This window comes from Asparagus officinalis, chromosome 3, assembly GCF_001876935.1.
Source record: "Asparagus officinalis chromosome 3, Aspof.V1, whole genome shotgun sequence".
In the NCBI taxonomy this organism is placed as follows: Eukaryota; Viridiplantae; Streptophyta; class Magnoliopsida; order Asparagales; family Asparagaceae; genus Asparagus; species Asparagus officinalis.
In genome coordinates, this window is record NC_033796.1 from 6513817 (window position 1) to 6535338 (window position 21522).

The window sequence follows — 21522 nt, forward strand, 5'->3', positions numbered from 1 at the left end:
AGGGGGTGGCGGCTAGGGTTTGGCTCTGATACCATATAGAATTGAAACTCTAATCTTATTAATGAGATAACATGGGCTTATATAGGCCCCCTACAAACACATCTTACAAATAACCCCCTTAACTATACTAATATGTCAACAGATTCGTATCTGGTTATCGGACCTCATTGCTGCTTATAAATTCTCTAAGAAAATGCCCATGTTATGATATAATATGCAAATGGATTGCTTACGCATATTTGTTGGTATATGCATCATCCTAAGATTACATATGGTGTTGATGTTTCACAATGGATACTTAGCATGGAAGAATTTGTTATTTGTAGACCATGTAAATGGAAAGGCACACAGATGCTGGTGGGGAAGTTTCCAATGATGACCTGTGCTCAATAAACAGTTGTCAGAAATAGAATTTCTGTTGTATACCATTTGACGAATTGAAGGTACAAGAGGGAGTCATAAAGTATTAAAAATAAGGTTTCATATGGATCTAGGACATACTTTGTGATAGAATCACTTTGAAGCTTCTTATTAGTGTCAACTTGTTAAGCTTCTGGGCAAGTTTTCCTGTAGAGTGCACTTCTATGATGCAACTCGTGGAAGTTCAGAGTTGCTTTACCACTAATAAGTATCCAAGTTGTATAATGCATCTTTCATCTATCTGGTGGGATATGCCCCAAATGCATCTATCTCTACTATTTCAAGTGACAAATACATCCACAAGATCATGCTGAAACCAAAGCAGGAAATAATCAAGTTTATGGGTCTTCTCAATTGTGCATAAAAGTTGCTTGTTCTCTTATCGTCATTATTATTCTGCTTGAATGTTGGTTTGACCAATGCTCTGGACTTCTAATTTTGCGTAAGTGTTGCTTATTCTTTTGTTTATTGTTATCATTTTGGTAAAATGTCACTGGCTTATTTTGTAATCACCATGACCTCATAGTTGTATTGACTATGCAGGTGAAACAAATGATGTGAAGATCATAAATTTACGTTCCAGACAAATGAAGAACTTCCATGTAGCATTAATGATTTCTCAGGTAAGCAGTTTATGTATTCTGAGCTTGAAATAGTTCAATTATTACTGACATGGTTTGGTTTAAGGTTTTAAGTTTCCCTCATTTTAAAACGTTAGTGTTTCCTATTTCCCATATCTGTTATATGTGAACCTGAAGCAGATTATTTTCTGAGCCTGGAAATTCTTACAAGAATGGCATGACAAGGTAGCGTTGAAAATTGTTGAAGTATCTATTCATCAATTTATGACCTGGAAGCAAAGTTTTGGCTAATTTCATGTAGAAGTCCTTTTGAGTTCTTCCATTAGCATCCAGATTTCTCATGGTCTCTTTGGAAGATGATATATTGCACTGGATAAAATACTCTCTTTTTTTCATGAACTGCACGTTAGTCATTATTCTCTCTCATGAATTTGACTTAACAAATGAATATAAGTCGACACACTTAAAAATAGAAGTGGAAAACTTTAGTCTACATTCTGTAATTTGCTACCATTGAGAAAGAGAAAAATATAGAAGAAACACTTTTTCCTTCTTCTGTTAGTCGTGGCTGCAATTTTGTAGTCATCATATTCATGACTTTACTATTAATCGAGAGCATTTGCACATTTCAATATTGGTCATTGTGGCTTATAAACAGGGAAGACCAATGATGCTGATGGGTGATGAATATGGTCACACACGCTATGGAAATAACAATAGCTACGGACATGATACTGAAATAAACCATTTTCAATGGGGACAGGTGAGTATCTATTTTTCTCTTCTTTCTCAGTAGTCCTCAAGCTAATTCATTTTGTTTGCTAGAATAGCTGGAAGAGAGAAAGGGTGATCATTTCAGATTCTTCTCAGAGATGATAAAGTTTCGTCAAAATCATCCTATACTGAGGCGTGATAGATTCCTTAACAAGGTTGGCGTTGCAAGATCTTCATATAAAGCTAATAGTAGATTCCGTTTTCGTTTTTATGATGGATGTTTCTGGATGTATGCGTGTGTGCATGTCTGAGTAATATATCTAGGCTGAATCTTAATTAATCAAAATGACCTGTTTCTGGTATAAATGATTATAATATTAGACACCATTTTTGTCATTTTGATGAACATCTGTCTTCAGTATAAGAATCTTTTAAGCTTATAATTTTACATGCTAAACTATGTTACTTATATGTGCAAAAGTGCATCAGAATTTGTTTGTATATTTTTCTGTCATACATTAGAAGCAATTAAGAAGGATATGGTGATGATTAACTTAAGTGCGGTGATATAATAGAACTGAATGGAACAATAGGATTCATATAACTGACCCCAAATTTTGGGATAAAGGCTTTGTTGCCCTTATCATTGTAGATCATACAGAATATATGCAGCATGACAAATAAGTCTTTGTTCCGGATCATCTCTGACAAAATAAAGATTGTTTTGTTCAATATAGTTGGCCTTGTATGGTGTTTGCAGTGGCTCATTGTTTGCATTTTTTTTAACTGGCACTAATCTAAACTTAACTGCAGCTGATACTTTTTCTGGTATGTTTGATTGTCTACTGTTCCACTAGCTTACTTACCTCGACCTTAGGACTGACATAAGGTAAATCTTCGTCTGAGAAAAGAGTATACCACAAGATGATGAAGTAAATTTTTTTCTAAACTAGTTCTATGAAAATATTAATCCAGAGCATATTAACAACGATTCTATGCATGATTTGCATAACTTGTTATTCATCAAAAATTAACATTAGGAACCAAATCATTTCTTGCACTAAATTATTGTATTTCCTATTAAAAATTCACAACATATTATCTGAACCGTGAAATATTCTCTCATTCAAATTTTTGCAATAAAAATTTTGCTTGTGCAGAATGATGTTACCTGGCATGAGGATAATTGGGAAAACCATGAGAGCAAATTCTTGGCCTTCACGTAAGAGAAGGAAATCCCTTTACTTTATTCAAAATATATTCCTAGCCCAGCATGCCTTAGCCATCTCCATGCCCAATCGATAAGCAGGAGGTTGTCCCTTGCATTACACCAACACTGAGGTGATGTGGGGCTAGCCTGCTTCTATCTTGGGTATGTAAATGGGCAGGGTAAGGCTGGTAAGAAAAGTAGGCCTCTTATTTTATAATGGTTGGAGAACTCAACTGGTTTGGTTTATCTCAACTACCCACTTATCTAAACTTCAGTATGCTGAAGCTATTTTGTTCATGCCAGAAAATGGTACCCATACTTCCCTAATACAGTCTATTTGGAAAATGCAACCTAATAGACAACTAGGTCATCATCTCACTTTGAATGCCTTTAATGAGATTGGGAATGTAATAGGCTCCATGATGATAGAGCTGGAGGGGACATCTACTTGGCATTTAATGCACATGACTTCTTTGTCAAAGCTATAATACCCTCGCCGCCACATAAGAGGAGTTGGCACCGTGTGGTATGCTTTTCTCCTTGCTTTTCAATATCTTATCAATTGAGATTATACTTCTTTACACTTTTAATTGCTGAAATGTTTTGCGATGGATACACGCTTTTCCCGTCATACAATTAATTGTCAAATATTTCCATCTGATCAATGTTTCAGATCTTTTCCATGTTTCAGATCTTTATCATTGCTTGTGAAACTTGTTTTTTCAGCTAAAATTTCCACATATGTCATCATCATTGAACGCTGAACTTTAAAGATTAAAATTATCATTCTTTTCAACTATAACTCACAAGTCATAGCTACATTGCAATTTCATGTGTTAAAGTGTAGTTGACCTGAATTTCTTAGGCAGCTATCCTACATAATTTATAGTGGAATATTGTTTTTAATTCTTCTTTTTAAAGTATGGGACAATGGAAACACCCCTACATTCAATTAAAGGCACTAGGAGCGGCCGAACCCTTCTACCATTGTAGGGTCATGTTTATTGGCTTTTTCCTTTAGTGTTGAAACTTCGAAGGCTCATCAACTCACCCATGAGCTCCAGGCAAGTCTCCTCTCACAAAGAACTATCATCTTTCCACTTAATAGGCGCATAGCATTTAATTGGTTTATTGTTTTTACTGCCTTACTATCATTTACCATTATCATCATCGTTGTTGTTAGTCATAATAGAAGGTGAAATATCCATGTCGAGATGATTTAGTAGAAGCCACTAGAGGGTATTATAAGTGTGTTTGTAGCCAATTCATAAGTCCAAAGCAGCTTCAATTTTGAATAAGACCAGTTTAATTAAGGCAAGAACAGGACTGCATTTGAAGGAGCTGTAGGTAGCTTAGGGATATATCAAAACGAAAATGAATTGAGGAGGAAATATCAGATGAAAGTTGAAATTTTAATCGAGGAGAGGGAGCCTAGCCTAAGTGTGTTAAATGGTGAAAGGATTTTCACTGCAGGCCTAGAAATTTGGATGAAACATGTTGACCTTCATCTTTTCATGGTTGGAGAGAAGGTTGTTTGTTGATTTGATACAGTTTGAAGGGAGAAGGAAAAACTCGGGAACAACTTTTACTGCAGGAAATTACACTGGCTTTAATTACATATCTCTTTTCATTTTAGCATGTGAATAATGAAAAGGATGCATTTTGTAGGGCCCAAAAGCCGGGATAGGAACTCGATCATTATTGTTATCCTTTTTTGACCAGTTAAAATTTATACAATTTGATGAAGGAAAGGTAAAACTTAATTTATCAGGGTCTCTCCTTGAACTGGTTATCAGTATCTTACTTTCAAAATTTCGCATCTGAAAGAATTCCTTGATGGAATCCAGTAAAGCCTGTCTATTAACACCTCTATAATTGTACCATGTATACATTGTTATCATATTGCAGGTGGACACAAATCTTGAAGCTCCCAATGATTTCGTCTCTGAAGGCATCCCATTTGTTGAGACTGTGTACAATGTTGCTCCATATTCTTCTGTTCTTCTCGAGGCGAAACCATGAAGTCGCAAGGGCTCAAGCGACTCCAGTTTGTAATGTCAAAATGCAAAGTGTTGTCGATGAAAGAGGTCACCTTGAGGCTAATAATGTAGCATATTTGTACTTTATATCAGGATTTTATTTTAGCAATGAAGTGTAAAATGGTAGAAAGAGTTGTTAATTGGGAACGGTATGTCTGGAGTCATTACAAGGGGGTTGCTGGTGACCCATCATTAGACGAATAAAATGCCCAGTCCCCAAGCCATACTAGCATCCTCATGTTTCTAATATTGTTGATCATTCATGATTTTGACACATTGATTTCATTCTCATATAGTAACATATTTATATAGTAGCTACATTGTAGCTTGGTTCCTCTAGTGATATTCCCTAAAACTCATCGGCCGGCATACTTTCAGTACGCTTATGGATCTTTATGCCTTTGTTCCTTCTCAGTCGGCAGCTACTATATGATTCAGATTTCAAGCGTGACTTTCGTCTACCCTGCGCTGTTCTATTTAGCTCTTTGTGAATAAATATATTTGGTTGTCGTTTTGTAAAAAATCGGTATAATTGCACGGAGGCGTGAAGATTGCGCTGTGTATGAGCCTTAGTTACGTCTTGTGAGTAATAGTCACACAGAATAATTTGTATGTGCTGTCAGTAATACAAAACGCCGCCCCCTAGAGGTTGAGTACGGCTGTACAGAAAATGAAATTGCACCCGAACAACAAGTCTGAGATGCCATTTTCAGATATAGAGTAAGATTGCTTGTAGATTTGGTCAGTGCTTGTAAATGTACGTATGCTAACTTTTTTGCGAACTTTTCGTGCAGAGAGAGCCGGCAGTTGAAAATTTTGCTGATTCAATCCATATTTGACTATATAAATGACAAAAGGTTAAGATATTTGTTATATTTCAGTAAAATTATATGATAGCTGCCAATCCCATTGAACTAATATTCAAACTCTATTTGGCGTCATTAGTTGAATAAAATAGTCCCAGCGACAAAAATAATCTCATCAACGTCTAGAAACTTACAACATCAAGCTGTTGATATACTTAATGCACAAAGACATTTACATTAAAGATAGGATGAGAAGATGGTCCAACTGACAAGTTATACTTAGGGAATTATGGATGATGTGCCCAAATTCCGTCTTTAATCAACAACATCTGTTACTAGTTCCTCAAGTGAGTATTGAATAAAGCATTTTTAAAGCATGAAGAAAAAAACCCCGAAATTAGTAGAATAAACATCAAAAGAAAGAAACTTACTGATGAAAAGAAATTGAATTGAAATGCCAATTTCTCTATTAATTGATTGAAGTAGGAAAAAGATAAATGAGGGAGAGAAAATCCCATGATAGGAGAAATATTCCGAATGCAGAGGAAGAAGGGAAAAAAGATGAAAAGACAAAAATAAAAATAAAAATAAAAATAATAAAAGGTAATAGGACAGCCGATTGGTCTAATTAATGAGAGTGAAAGCACGGAATTATACAAAATAAATTTGGTTAATTACCGACTTGATAATGACCTCTAAAATTTATATTTCATTAGTTTACCATGAGCAACAGTTCAGCTTTAGAAAATTTTTTGACAGGTATATATGCAGTATGCTAATACGTCCTTTGAACTTGTCAATGATGTCCAAAGTCATTAGCCCTTTAATTTTATTACTTCTTCAATAATGACGAGTGTTAAGCAGGAGGCGTAGACGTACGGTCTTACAATTTCGAGCTCCTTTAATTTTTCTGCTTGTGCGTTTCCTCTCGGATGCAACTATGATTGAAGAATTCGCTTTGCATGGTCAACATATTTTCTTATATATTGTTGGAATCTCGTTATAGTATGAATCACGAGATTAAATTTATTTAACAGTGTTCCATCTAATTAACTATCTTTATGATATAAGATTAAACCTCACCTCATGATTATACTCGACCAAACTCAACTTCAATTGAATGACAAGAGATAATATTTCCACCTTTAATTAACTTGAAAAGACAATCATTTGCCTAGTTAGTTACCACGAATCTGATTTCCACCGTTTCCTTTTGTACCTCAGACCATTGCATTTTAATTATCCCTCCATGTTTTTTCAGTTGAGATCCTTGTATAAAAAAAGGCTAAATGTCACATAAATATCCTATCGTTCATCATCTTAATACTTTAATACACCAAGTTGTAAAAGTAGCACATATCCTGAGTTGTTCACCGTTAGAATATGTTGAACACCATTAAAAACTTGGTTATGGAAAAAAATATCCCTCAATAGAAATTAATAAAAAGATAAAGAGTAGGTATAGTGATAAATATAACAATAAATATGGTTAATATAGTTACAAAAAAGTTACTAAATAACTTGCTATTTTTTTACAATTTAAAATATTAAAGGGCTATTTTTTAGAATTTAGAATATTAAAATATTACCTTTTTTACAACTCAGAGTATTTACTGTGAAACAATAGAGTATTCATCCAAAAAGACTCGTACTTTGCCATTTTAGGACAATGGATTGATATTTTCGTACTTAAAATAACAATGTGTGTCGTGTCGTGCAATGCCAAATTCAGTTAAAGTGTCACTTTGACAAAATGCTCAATAGAAACCAACCCGCCAGCTCATTGCGTACCACGCTACATTGTTTCCTTGTATAGTTTCAAACTGAAAAAAAAAAAGGAAAATGTTGTCATCTTACGTAAGTTCTTCCCACAAATTCCTGGCCTTTTTCTTTTTCTTTTTCTTTTTTTTTTCTTTTGTTTTTGTGAATTTGCTTGTAGATATTTCTTACTGACAAACTTCATAGCAAAGAAAGTAAATAGATGTTTCTTAATTAGTTTCAAACTTCATAGTAAAGAAGCTACTTGTGCGCGACAAGCTCCCCTATTTTGGCTATTTATATATTTTTGGATAGCGTGAATTATAAAAGGCACACTTTTTCAATTATAATTATCTAGTAGTAGTTAGGTGGCCGTGATTGATCATTTCTAATAAGTAAGTGTTTTATTTATTTATTTATTTACATAAGTCCATTTTACAAATAATATTTTGAAATGAGTGCCTCAAATTTAATTAAAATTACTATTAGATAAATCTCAAAAGTTGTTTAAGCATTTGTGGTCCGAAATCATTAAAATTGTTATTAGGCCCTCCTCAATTCATGGAAGTTCTTTCAATCAACCCTCTCATCAAGAGTACACTCAAGAGTAGCAGTAGCAACTAACAAGATGTGTGAATTAAGGGACCTAGCAGCAATTTTTAATGATTTGCAAGCCTAATTTCAAAATACTAGTATGTAGCACGTGCTTTGCACGTAATATATATTCAGTGACGATATGAGGCTAAACATTTGAAAGGCAATTTATTGACATTTATATGAGTTTTTTCTCTCCATGAATTTGTATACTTGTATAACTAATAGATTGATGGCTTTTTTTTCATAAATGGGAGGTAAACTCGGTCGTAGACATGTTTGTTTCCTCAAAAGAAAAACAATATAATCTTCTCTCTCAATTATCACTTGCAAAATCTTATTGACTGTGATGCATTCCGGTTAATATAATCGAGAGACTGACTACACTGTCAAAATTCTCACTTCCTCTTTTTTATATACTTTTATATTGTTTTTTTTGTGCATTTGAGCATCTATATATAATATAATTTATGCAACTATTGAGGTCCAAGTGGAACGAAGTAGATTAGTCATGAAATAATTAGTGCACAATTAATTAATAGAATTTGATTAGTCAATTAGAGAAAATACATGGACACTTTAATTATGGATTCATTTCTCACTACTATTCATATTAAATGCATTATTAGTAGGTTTAGAAGGGTAGATGTCATAAATTAATTTGTTAGTAGGATCTAATTATTATATTGCAATAGTTTTTTATGGGAAAAATATATTAAGACACATCCAAACTAAACTGAAAACCTAAAATTACAACAAAAGAATGTGGACAAACACTGATCCTTATCAGACTACAGAATATTGTGTAAAAACAGTAGTGGGTATTCGAGCCATACTACAAAATCATTAATTTTCTTAGCTCTTCGGACCAACACATGAGCCGTTACATTGCTCGTTTAACAAACAATCTAAAAATCCTATTCCTTGAGTCATGTGCAACATTGTTGAATATCATCCACAAAGTGTCTAAAATCGAGTGTTACTTCGCACCATTTTAGATATCTCTAATTACCACCTCCACATCTTCTTTGAAAATTACATTTACACATCCAGTGTTAAGAGCAAATGTAATAGCTTCTCATACTGCTTGGAAATCCGCATGCTCAGAATTACATTGTATCTAAATATTATGATAAGTATATTGCAACAGTTAGTAATATAATATGATAGTTTTACATGCTATTTCTACACTACATCCACTAAGAGATTAACATTTATATTAGTATTCCTCTCCACAAAATTTTCATATATCAGAGACACATATTAATATATTATAGTATTAGATTAGACATTAGATTTTTAATTAAATATTAAATTATCTTAAATTACAACATAATTTATAAATATAGGTTATCATATTATTATCTTAAATATTAAAATTGTATATTTATTGTATAATGCTTAATATCTAAAGTGAAATATTTATCTTATTTATCATTAGACTAACATGGTTAAAATTTATGATATATATTAGTTCTTATGTTTATTGCAAGAATAATTATAATGTAATAAATAGAATGTGAATAAAATTTGGGGAATATGATTAAATTTTATAATATATATTTAGTTTTTAATATTGGTTCTTATGTTTATTGCATGAATAATTATAGTGTAATAAATAGAATGAATTAAATAAATTTCAAGGCATTATTGGGAAATTATCAAATTTTAGAGGGATAAAGGAGTCGATCAAAAGTTTTAACACCCCAATCCTCTTTTATAAATAGTATTGATATAGATTAAAGATTTAGACCCTAATAAAATGAATGATCAGATGTCGTCCTACTCCTAACAAATTCCAGTGGTAAATATACTTAGGCCCCGTTTGGCAAAAGGGTTAAGGAAGAGGGGTTAAAAAGAAGAATTAATGTACTTAGCCCATTTGATAATCTGAAGGACTAAATTATTAACCTGTTAAATAAGTTTTATTTTATGATAATCTGAAGGACTAAATTATTAACCTGTTAAATAAGTTTTATTTTAGTCATTGTGATCAGTTTTAGTGTTTGAGAATAACAATGATTTTGACTATTGTTTTATTTTAGTCATTGTGATCAGTTTTAGTGTTTGAGAATAACAATGATTTTGACTATTTTCTTTATCATTAGAAGGGTTAACTCTTAATCCTTCTAAATAGGAGTATTAGTAAACTCCTCATTTTGAGGGGTTAACTCATTTTAACTCCTTTAGAGGGGTTAGCTTAACATTTCTATATTTTTATGTTTGGTAAATTATGGAGGGTTAACTCACTTTAACAATTGTATAAATTTAATGTGTTTGGCGGGTTAAGAAGATGTTAAGTCTTCTTAACCCCTCACTTAACCATTTGCCAAATGGTACCTTAGAGTACAAAAGGTGTAATTAAGTGATTAGCTGCCGAGGGACTGTATATTATACCCTATGAATCTTGTGATATAAGGAATTTATTAGCAATACAATCCTAAATTGGTCAATAATACTTTGAAAAAATGGTGTGAAACTTCTATTGTCCTCAAAATATCATCCTTAATAACGGTTTTTGAGTTTAATTATATTTGTTAGAATATAAAAATATAATCCCCGACTAATGGTTACAGGTACTTAGTTTAAGATGATATCAAAGCAATCTAGGTTCAACTCCCATTGGACACGAACTGAAAATGGATTTTCTAAAAATTAACATTGTTTTCTGAGTCCACTTTTTAAAAAGTACCCTCAACCTATGGGGGACATGTTAGAATACAAAAATATAATCTTCGATTATCACTGTAACTTTGGTGTTTTGATCTAATAGTTAGAGGAACCTAATTTAAAAATATTGGGACGAGAGGAAAGAGAGAGAAACCAAGTAAAAAAAAGACAGAATTAAAAGCATTTGATATGTGCATATCGCATTTACATGAGAATATATGCACTGTATTCTCTCATACGCACTACCAAACATGATCAAATAATCAACCAATTAAGTAAACTATTCTTGTAATGCAAGAAATTGGCTGGCAAACTTATGAGTGAAGATGTATATCCATGTGGTCTTCACTTTAAAACGCCTCACCAACCAAACATAATTTATAATAAACTTGACAAACCAAAATAAACAAATAATATTTGGATTAAATCAATTGAAGCTCCTCATGGACTATTAGGCAGCTATGATTGGGCATACACCTAACCAATTATTTCTCTCATTTGTGCAGAATATACTATTGTAGCGGTCACACTTCTTAATATGGCTAAATAGCACTTATATATATACCTTATTGTTTCAACTACTTTTCGCTTATATACCCAAATTGTATTTGGTAACGAAAAGATACTCTAAAGTTTTTAAACTAGTACTTTTATACCCTCATTTTTTTGGCACTTAAATACCCTAGTGTTTTTACGACTAGCAAGTAAATACCCTAAAGTTTTTAGAACTAGCATTTAAATACCCTAAAAATTTTAAAACTTGCACATAAATACCCTCAATTTCAAACTTGAGGATATTTAAGTGCAAGTTTTAAAAATTTCTAGGGTATTTAAGTGTCAGATTTAAAAACTCTAGGGTACTGAGGTGCAAGTTATAATAACTTTAGGGTATATAAGTACTACCAAAAACAAGTGATCGAGGGTTATATAAGTGTAAGTTTAAAAAAACTTTAGGGTATGTTTTTGCTATCAAATGCAAGTCAATGTATTTAAGTGAAAAGTAGATAAAACAATATGGTACATAAGTGCTATTTAGCCTTTATTATATCATAAAGTTTCATGATTATAAGTTGAGGTCAACAAATGGTAGTAAAAGTAGTTATCTAATGATGATATTAACAGCCCACTCTAGTTCTAAGTCGATAGGTTGTAGCATCAAATGAAGCTTCGTGGTGTACGCATCCCAAATGGACGCCCTTTTATATATCTTTAAGCCCGAAAATTTAAATTACACAACACACACAAAACAAAACAAAAGGGGGAATAATAATAATAATAATAATAATAATAATAATAATAATAATAATAATAATAATAAAGTTTCAAAATGCCCTTGTCTTTTATCCTCCTCTCTTAATTTTATACTCTAACATGCCCCGCAAGGTGAAGATTCGTTTTTAGGACAAAAATCTAGACTAGCACAATGGTGATAATTTTTTTATATGCATGGAGGTCCATGTCCAGGAAGATTGGAAACCTTGCTTACTGATATCCTCTTAAATTTATAGTGCACCAAAACTTTCAAGTTATGGTGGGGATTAATGAATATAATTTTGTACACTAACATATACTACAAGCAACATCATTTCTTTTGTTGATGTCAGCATCAAAAAGGGAAATTTAGTGTAGATTGAAAGGAACTCTGAAACACAATTGGAATTAACTTACTTACTTCATTATTCAACAGGTCAGGCCTTTAAATAGCCTAAAACCTTAACAAACAAGATCACCCTTTAACAAACAAGATCACACACAGCTACGTGCTTAACTAAAACAAGAAGAAATCAAAAGCTAAACAGAATCCTAGAGATTAGATCATATCGAAACACCTCCTAAAGTCTAGGATATTATTAACTGAAAGTAGAAACCAACTCAAATCCTAACAAACCCTCCCTTAAACTAAAATGCAAGAAGCAATTTTAGCTTACTTCAGTAACATCACAAACTCCTAACATGCTTCTGAGCCTTTGAAAAGTATCCAGTTTCAAAGCCTTTGTCATGATGTCTGCCAACTGGTTAGTACTTCCACAATGAACAAGAGCAATTGAACCTTCATTAGCAAGATCTCTAAGAAAATGGTACCTCACATCGATATGTTTGCTTCGACCATGAAGCACAGGATTCTTCGAGAGTTTGATAGTGGAACTGTTGTCACAGTTGATGTAAATGCAGGCCTCTTCTTGTCCAAGCTCTTTCAAGATCTTCTTCAACCATAAACCTTGACACGCACACATAGTTGCTGCGACAAATTCGGCTTCAGTTGTTGATAAAGTCACAATTGGTTGTTTCTTTGAGCTCCATGAGATAGCTCCAGAACTTAATAAGAAAACATAACCACTTGTGCTTTTCCTATCTTCCACATCCCCAGCATAATCGCTATCTGTAAAGGCCTTGAATTTATTATCTCCACTCCTCTTGTAGTATACGCCATAGCTCATGGTCCCTTTCAAGTATCTAAGGACCCTCTTTGCTGTCTGCAAGTGAAGCTCAGTAGGTCTTGACATAAACCTGCTTATCAAACTGGTCACAAACATGAGATCTGGTCTAGTTGCTGTTAGATACATCAAACTGCCAACAAGTTGTTTGAAATAAGTCTCATCAATCATAATTCCCCCTTTGTCTTTGCTAATTTTGAAACCTGGCACCATGGGACTCTTAACTTCATTGCTCTCCATCATTGCAAATCTTCTTAGAACCTCCTGTGCATATCTCTTTTGACAAATGAAGATACCTCCTTCCTTTTGCAAGACTTCTATACCGAGAAAATAGCTCATGCTTCCCAGATCACTCATATCAAATTCTCTCATCATAGAAACTTTAAACTCAAGCATCATATCATCATCATTACCTGTGTAAATCAAATCATCTACATACAAACTTATGATGATAAGTTTACCTCCATTTCCATGCTTTGTGAACAAAGTTTGTTCACTCTCACACCTTGAGAATCCTTCTTTGACAAAATGAGACTCTATACGACTGAACCAAGCTCTAGGAGCTTGTTTCAAACCGTATAAAACCTTGTGTAGTTGATACACCATGTGTTCCTTGCCTTCCTTCTCATATCCTCTTGGCTGATCAACGAAAACTTTCTCAATTAACTCTCCATGCAAGAAAGCAGACTTGACATCGAGTTGATAGATTCTCCAACCTTTCTGAGCTGCTAATGCCACTATAGTTCTCACAGTGTCAAGTCTTGCTACAGGTGCAAATACTTCTTTATAATCGATCCCCTCCTTTTGTGAGTAACCCTTGGCCACGAGTCGTGCCTTGTGCTTGATCACAGCTCCTTGCTCATCATGTTTGGTCTTGTAGACCCACTTTACTCCAATCCTCTTAGCTCCTTCCGGTAAGTCTGTAAGAGTCCAAGTATGGTTTTTCTCAATAGCCTGAATCTCTGCCTCCATAGCTTGGCGCCACTTCTCTTCTTTCACTGCATCTTCAAAGTAAATAGGATCATCAACAGAAACGTCTTGCACCATGTGAGCTTCATCCTCCTCACTCAGTCTTTCACCTGTAAAATAGTCACCCATCCACCTAGGAGGTCTTCTCTCCCTCCCTTCAACTGTACTTCTAACTGCACTAGGGTTTTGTGTTTCCCTGTTCCTACCTTCTTCTCTTTCCCCTACAGCCCCATCACCACCCTCTTCATCCATGTTCCCACCTTCTTCTCTTTCACCTACAGCCCCATCACCACCCTCTTCATCCATGTTCCCACCTTCTTCTCTTTCACCTACAGCCCCATCACCACCCTCTTCATCCATGTTCCCACCTTCTTCTCTTTCACCTACAGCCCCATCACCACCCTCTTCATCCATGTTCCCACCTTCTTCTCTTTCACCTACAGCCCCATCACCACCCTCTTCATCCATGTTCCCACCTTCTTCTCTTTCACCTACAGCCCCATCACCACCCTCTACATCATCCACTCCTTCTACTCTATTTCCAGACCCATCAAAAACTTCATCATCATCACTCCACCTTAACTCTGCTGAAATTTGTTCTTTATACATATCACCCCAGCTCCACATCTTATCTTCTTCAAACACTACATCTTTACTAACTACTACCCTTTTCTTATCAAGATCGAACAACTTATACCCCTTGGATTCCTCACTCACACCCAAAAGGATACACTGAAAGCTTCTATTATCTAGCTTACCTCTTTTTTCTTTTGGTATATGCACATGAGCAAGACATCCCCAAATTCTGAAATGATCCACAGAAGGTTTTATTCCGCTCCAGGCCTCTTGTGGTGTGACATCCTTGACTGCTAAGGTAGGGCACCGATTTAGGACGTAGAAAGTCCATAATACAGCTTCAGGCCAAAAAGTTGTTGGAACTTTCTTGGCGGACAACATCGATCGAACCATGTTCATCACAGTTCGATTTCTTCTCTCCGCTACGCCATTTTGTTGTGGCGTGTATGCTGTAGTGAGCTGCCTCTTAATTCCCTGCTCTTTACAAAAGTTGTTAAACTCATGAGAGGTAAATTCACCTCCCCTATCTGTTCGTAGGCACTTGATGAACACTTCAGCTTCTTTCTCAACCATTTGCTTGAAATTCTTAAAATGGTACAATGCATCTGACTTTTCACATAAGAGGTATGCCCATGCCTTACGACTAAAATCATCAATAAAGCACAAAACATACCTCTTGCCGCTGTTGGATGTGGGAGATATTGGCCCACAAATGTCTGTGTGCACCAGCTCCAGGACTTGACTTGCTCTCCAATTGCTTTGTTTTGGCATGGCACTTCTATGTTGCTTCCCATTCAGACAATCTGTACATGTGGTCGTCGAGCTTGCAAATTGTGGCAGACCACGAACCATCTTCTTAAACTGCAAGGTTCTTAGACCTTTGTGACTCAAGTGCCCATACCTCTGGTGCCATAAATAGGCTAAATCAGGAGAGCTTGTGTGCATACATTCTTCAGGTTGAGCATTTGAACCTTGAGTTTCTGCTACCAAGATAAACATACGATTCACACTCATTCTGCTTTGAGCAAACAGGCCCCTGTATGGATGATAAATACTGCAAATATTCTTTTCAATCAAAAATTTCAAGCCTTTCTCTTGTAACTGACCAATACTCAACAAATTATTTCTTAAATCAGGAACAAAATATACTTCTCCAATAGTGTAAGTAATACCATTAAAAATAAGCTTGACAGCACCCTTACCACCAACACTCAACCTAGAGTTATTCCCAAGCTTTACTGAATGTTTAAAACTCTCATCCAGACTTGAAAACATACCTTTGTCATTGCACATGTGATTTGAGCAGCCAGAGTCTAAGAACCAAGCATCATGTTGTGTAGCTTTGTGCAATTCCACATACGACATCAACAACAGATCATCTTCTTCATCCAACTCAGCGTAGTTTGCCTCCTTGTTCCATTTCGGACACTCCCACTGAAAATGGCCAAGATTGTGGCACTTGAAGCATTCCACCGTTGCCTTGCCCCTTCCTCGACCCCTACCTTCCATCATTGCCTTGTCCCTTCCTCGACCCCTACCTCTGATAGCATATTTTCCTCTTATAAATGTTCGATCTTCTACTTTTAATGCCTGATCAACATCTTCTCTGCTCACCCTTTTGAATTTCTGCTCGTGTACTACCAACGAGCTCTGCAGTTCATCAATGGACATAGTCGAAGTATCCTTTGCTTCTTCAATTGAAACTACAATAGGGATAAACCTTTCTACCAAGGTTCTCAAGATCTTCTCCACGATCTTTTCATCTGTCATATCTTCACCATTGCTTCTCATCTTGTTGGAGACAACCATCACTCTGGCAAAGTACTCCGTGATGGTTTCTTCATTCCTCATCTCTAGTATCTCGAACTCTCTTCTGAGTGTCTGGAGGTGAGACTTCTTCACCTTGTCATTCCCACCAAACTTTTGTTTCATAGAATCCCAAACAGTTTTGGCGGAACGACGATCTAAAATCTGCTCGAAGACAATCCTGTCGATGGCTTGAAAGAGGTAATGCTTGACCTGATGATCTTTGGTCCTAGCATCATCAAGTTGTGCCTGCTGCGCATCCGTCAACAGGGTCCCCGCTCTTGGCTCCTCGAAGCCTTTCTCCACCAAACTCCACAAGCCTTTTGCTCGGAGCAAATTCTCCATGAGTTCACTCCAGTGATCATAATGACCACTGAAATGAGGAATCTTAGTCAATCCCTTCTCTTCACTCATCTCTCTGTGTTTCTCTCTAAGCTGCTGCTTATCTCACTTTTTTCTCAGGCCCAGTGGGGGCTCTGATACCAGATTGAAAGGAACTCTGAAACACAATTGGAATTAACTTACTTACTTCATTATTCAACAGGTCAGGCCTTTAAATAGCCTAAAACCTTAACAAACAAGATCACCCTTTAACAAACAAGATCACACACAGCTACGTGCTTAACTAAAACAAGAAGAAATCAAAAGCTAAACAGAATCCTAGAGATTAGATCATATCGAAACACCTCCTAAAGTCTAGGATATTATTAACTGAAAGTAGAAACCAACTCAAATCCTAACAGTGTAGATTATGGAAAGTTTTAGGGTTCCTAAGTCTTCTTTGATGGTTGATTATTGAGCAGAGGATTCAACCATGCACATAAATAATATGTAAGAGGATTGGAGTTGGGCTCTTCGAGCTAGAGTATTCCGACATTCAAGTCAATATTAATCTTGAGTGAAGGAGACAAATATTATTGTCATGTGTTATATTGTCAAAGATTGCGCATCTCCATGTGGTAGGCAGCGCATCTATTTATAGTAGATCCAGAAGGGTAATTGTGTAATTTCAGCCGAGCCTAAGCAGTCAGCTTATTCAGCCAATTCTTTACAGGTATCACCGCTGGTGGTATGAGCCACATTTGTGATTAATGCGATCGTGACATGGGAAATAAGGTGCTGATGAGGTCCGATGAGTCATTTAGACTTTCGGGGCGGATGTAATGATGACTCTAACCGTGCATTTAATGTGATGGTGATCGGCTGTTGGCGAGGGGTTCAAGAATGACTGTTTTTCGTCCCGGCTTTGCGAGAGGGTCGATAAGAGATGCCTTTTGATTCAGCCATTTTGAATTAAGAGCTTTTTGACGCTGTCTTACAAAATGAAGAGGCGTGGAGTCGGCCTTAACAGCATGGTCTGAGTGAGGACGCCTTTCGACTCGATCCTTCTTGGGAAGGGTCATACGATGACATTATTTCACTCGTTCCGCATAGGGCCGAGTTGATTTGGTGCATAGTTAACTCGAGACACGTGTCGACTTCTAGAGTGAGATTAACACTTAGTCATCCCTGTGATACAACATCTTTAATTTGGTATCTCTTGAAAAGCTATGTGAATATTCATAATGCAAAACATGGTAAACGAAACTATAATGTTTTTTTTTTAATTTTTTTTCCATGAAGAAGAAGATTGTGTTATTCTTTTTCTGTTCTTCTACGAGTGGGCCTGAGAGAATTGGTATAAAACAAAATGCCTTACAGATTTCACACAATAACCTTGTCTTAAATCAGATTCTAGCAATTTCTCTTCTGAATTTTTATACCTTACCTTTAGAAGTGCAATCCGAATGGTTAACAAGTCTCAAGAGCACACTTAACTTCAACTAGGCGTGTACTTAAATACGTATTAAATTGCTTATTGGGTTTCGGATCCCGAATGGATTTCGAACAATTATAAACTCGCTTGTCAATTTCCATAGTTGAAGACAACTTCGTTTCTATCACGAGGTGCACGTAAACTAAAATAAGACTACTTCGTTTCTATCACGTCTTTGACCAAAATTTTACGCGGGCAAACAAACCGATGTTGACCACAATTAATAGCCGTCAGATTTCAATTGGATGGCCAATCTAAGGACGGTGACCGTGTCTATGCTAAATTTGTTTTCACGTCACCATCGACAAATTAAATTCATATATAGGTTGGAAAGAACGGGTCAGGTCGAGACTTGGACCCAATTTTTTTTGCAAAACGGTTCAAAATATAAAAATTACGGAGAAGAATAAATCAAATTATAAAACAATTAAATATATGGGATTGGGATTAGTCGGTTTCAGAGTTGAACATGGCACCGATAACTCTAGATTTTGAGAATAAGTTCTGAAATTAAATTAATTTGGGGGGCTGGCACCCAAAAAGTTGGTAGGAGACCTAATACTTTCATCCAATATAAGCACAAAATTTAAAGAAAGATTGGACCGCTGGCAGCCTGGCATTATATCCATGAGATTGTCGGCATTTTGGTGCCTTTTAGTTATTTAATATCTGCTTTTTTTTTAAAAGAACTCCATCACTAAGCGGCTAATTTTGGAATGAGCTACTTTCTAATAAATGAAGATAAATTTATTAAGAAACTATCAAGCTCTTATCGTTTAAACGAAACCGTCTTGAAGTTACTCTAGAAACTACCATAAATTTCTATTAAACAAACATTTTTTTGATAGAAGACAAACATACATATACCTAATTAAACTAGACTAACTCATGTATTTTTCTTATCATCTTTTAAGAAAAATTTTTATAATAATTATAGTAAGTTTTGTCCGTCTATCGGCATGCACGACACATTTAGAAGCTGGGGGAGAGAGAAATTAAGAGCGCGAGACGCAAGGCTGGTGTTTGTCCGCAGACGACATGCCAGTGGAGTGCATGCGTGTACTTGTGCAGCATATTTATTCGGTTATTGTCGCGATGTAGCTTCAACTGCTTTTATACCCGTCTTCTAGATTGTTCCGTTTAACTCTTATTAATGGATCACAAGACAGTTTCCCACCGGTCCATTTAAAAATTACCATACATTTTACATTTCTTATCATTTTTTTTATAGTTTGTTATAATTTTCCCCTTAAAAAAAGCAGCAGTGAAACCCGTAAAAACTTCTTCACATTAGGAAAAAAGAAAAAAAAACACCTCAGGAAAATAATAATTGACGCCTCTCCAAAAATAAGAAAAGCAAAACACAAGGAAAAAAAAAAGCCCTCATCTGCAAAAAAAAGGCCAACTTATTATAAGATGACAAGTAATCCAGCACTCTTTTTCCTCGCTACAGCTTTCCCAACCGCCTTTCCCTCGCTTTATATAAACCCCTCCCTATTCCCTTTCCTCTCATTCCCTCAAGCCCTAGCTCGCTCTCTCTCTCTCTCTCTCTCTCTCTCGAACCAATGGCTTTCTCAAGCTCGTCTCTCGTCGCCCTGGCCCTCGCCCTCCTCGCCGTCGCCGCCTCCGCCCAGGCCCCCGGCGCCGCCCCCATCCCTACCCAAACGCTCACCACAAACCCTCACGAAAACTGCCGCACGCCACCCCTGCACCCACGGCGGCCCCACCTACCGCCACCGGCCCGGCCCGCGCCGTGAGCCCCGCCACCCCTCCGCCGCTCCCTCCCGGCCCCCACCACCTCCACCCCTCCCGCCCCCTGCCACCAATGGGCCCCTCGCCGGTGCCCCCGGCGCCAGCCCTCGCGGGTGCCCCGGCGCCGGCCCAGCGGGCTCCTCTCCCTCTGGAACCCCCTCCTTGATGGCTCCAAAACGCCCCCGGAGTCCGATCCGTGAGCGGGTGGGCCCTCGCCGCATCCGCCGTCGCCGCCGCAGTCTACGCCTTTTAGTTTAGGTCGATTTTAGATATGGTTTCTAATTTATTATTGTTGTATCATTATTATTATTGTGATCGAGTTCCTTTTGTTTTTTTTTTCTCTTGGTTGTTGTTGATCATTTGTAGACATTGTGACCTGTGAGAGTGATGAGACTGAGAGTGGTGGTGGTGGTGATCTGTGTATTATTTGATGTTATTATTTTTAGTGAAAATTCTTTTTGATGTTCGTTTATGTATTAATTTGAGTTCGTTGTTGCTGCTGCTGATGTCCTTCTTAGTAATTTCTGCGTGACGCTAGGGGTAATTTGGGAATTGAGACTGAACGGCGACGAGCAGGGACCACGTGAGGCTTTTGTTGGAAGCGGGTGAGTTCGGTGGTGGAGAGAAAATATCATCTTGTTACTTTATTATTAATTTTTTTATATGTATTTGTTGGGTTCGAGAGGGGGAAGTTCGGTAGAATAATGTGTATTGTGTGCAACAGCTGGCGTGACTTCTGTGCAGCCATGTGCGTCGATGCTTCTGGAATCACGTGGGATGGAGTGGGGGCTGTTGAGATATTTTGTATATTATATTCTAAATATTGAGATTCAAGGGGGGAGAAAAGGAATATAAATTAGTTTGATTGAGCTTGTTAGGATTAGCTTTTTAGAAATTTTAGAAATGCGAGGTCATGGACGGTCGAACACAACGCAGAACAAAAGTATGTTTCGGGGACCGGGACACGCGTCCGTCACTAGTCTTCCGAATGAGAGACTTCAGACAATGCGATCTGTACGTACGGATTTTAACGGTTGACAATGATGCGTGAATGAATTGCACGAATTTTATAGCAGTTGAAGGTGATAGATCAGCAAACGTCCTCAGAATGCTAGTGCGTGAAATTATGTGGTTGAAGATGTTTGAGAAAAGTCTAATTAATCAAACATATCGTCTAGTTAATGACATGTTGGTATAATGACAGATTATTGACTTGTGTATGCATGACAGCATGAGCTCTAGTATTGAAGTTGATGGATTAAAAAAAGAAAAAGAAAAAGAAAAAGGAACTAACATCTGAAGATGATAGGCAGAAAGAAATGAATAGCACAAAATAGCAATACCTGAATTCTAACAGTTTAACAGATATTTAATAC

The 21522-nt window shown here is 36.3% G+C and overlaps 1 protein-coding gene across 2 annotated transcripts in view; it reads left to right on the forward strand.

Annotated features, from left to right (window-relative positions):
• Positions 1-5300, forward strand: part of LOC109832793 (isoamylase 3, chloroplastic) — a 41225-nt gene extending 35925 nt beyond the window's left edge. For both annotated transcript variants that reach the window (XM_020400212.1, XM_020400213.1), the window contains 6 exons: positions 964-1043; positions 1660-1764; positions 1832-1930; positions 2876-2937; positions 3340-3451; positions 4834-5300. In XM_020400212.1, coding sequence (XP_020255801.1) covers positions 964-1043; positions 1660-1764; positions 1832-1930; positions 2876-2937; positions 3340-3451; positions 4834-4947 — 572 coding nt within the window. In that variant the 3' untranslated portion in view covers positions 4948-5300. The remainder of the gene's footprint in view (positions 1-963; positions 1044-1659; positions 1765-1831; positions 1931-2875; positions 2938-3339; positions 3452-4833) is intronic.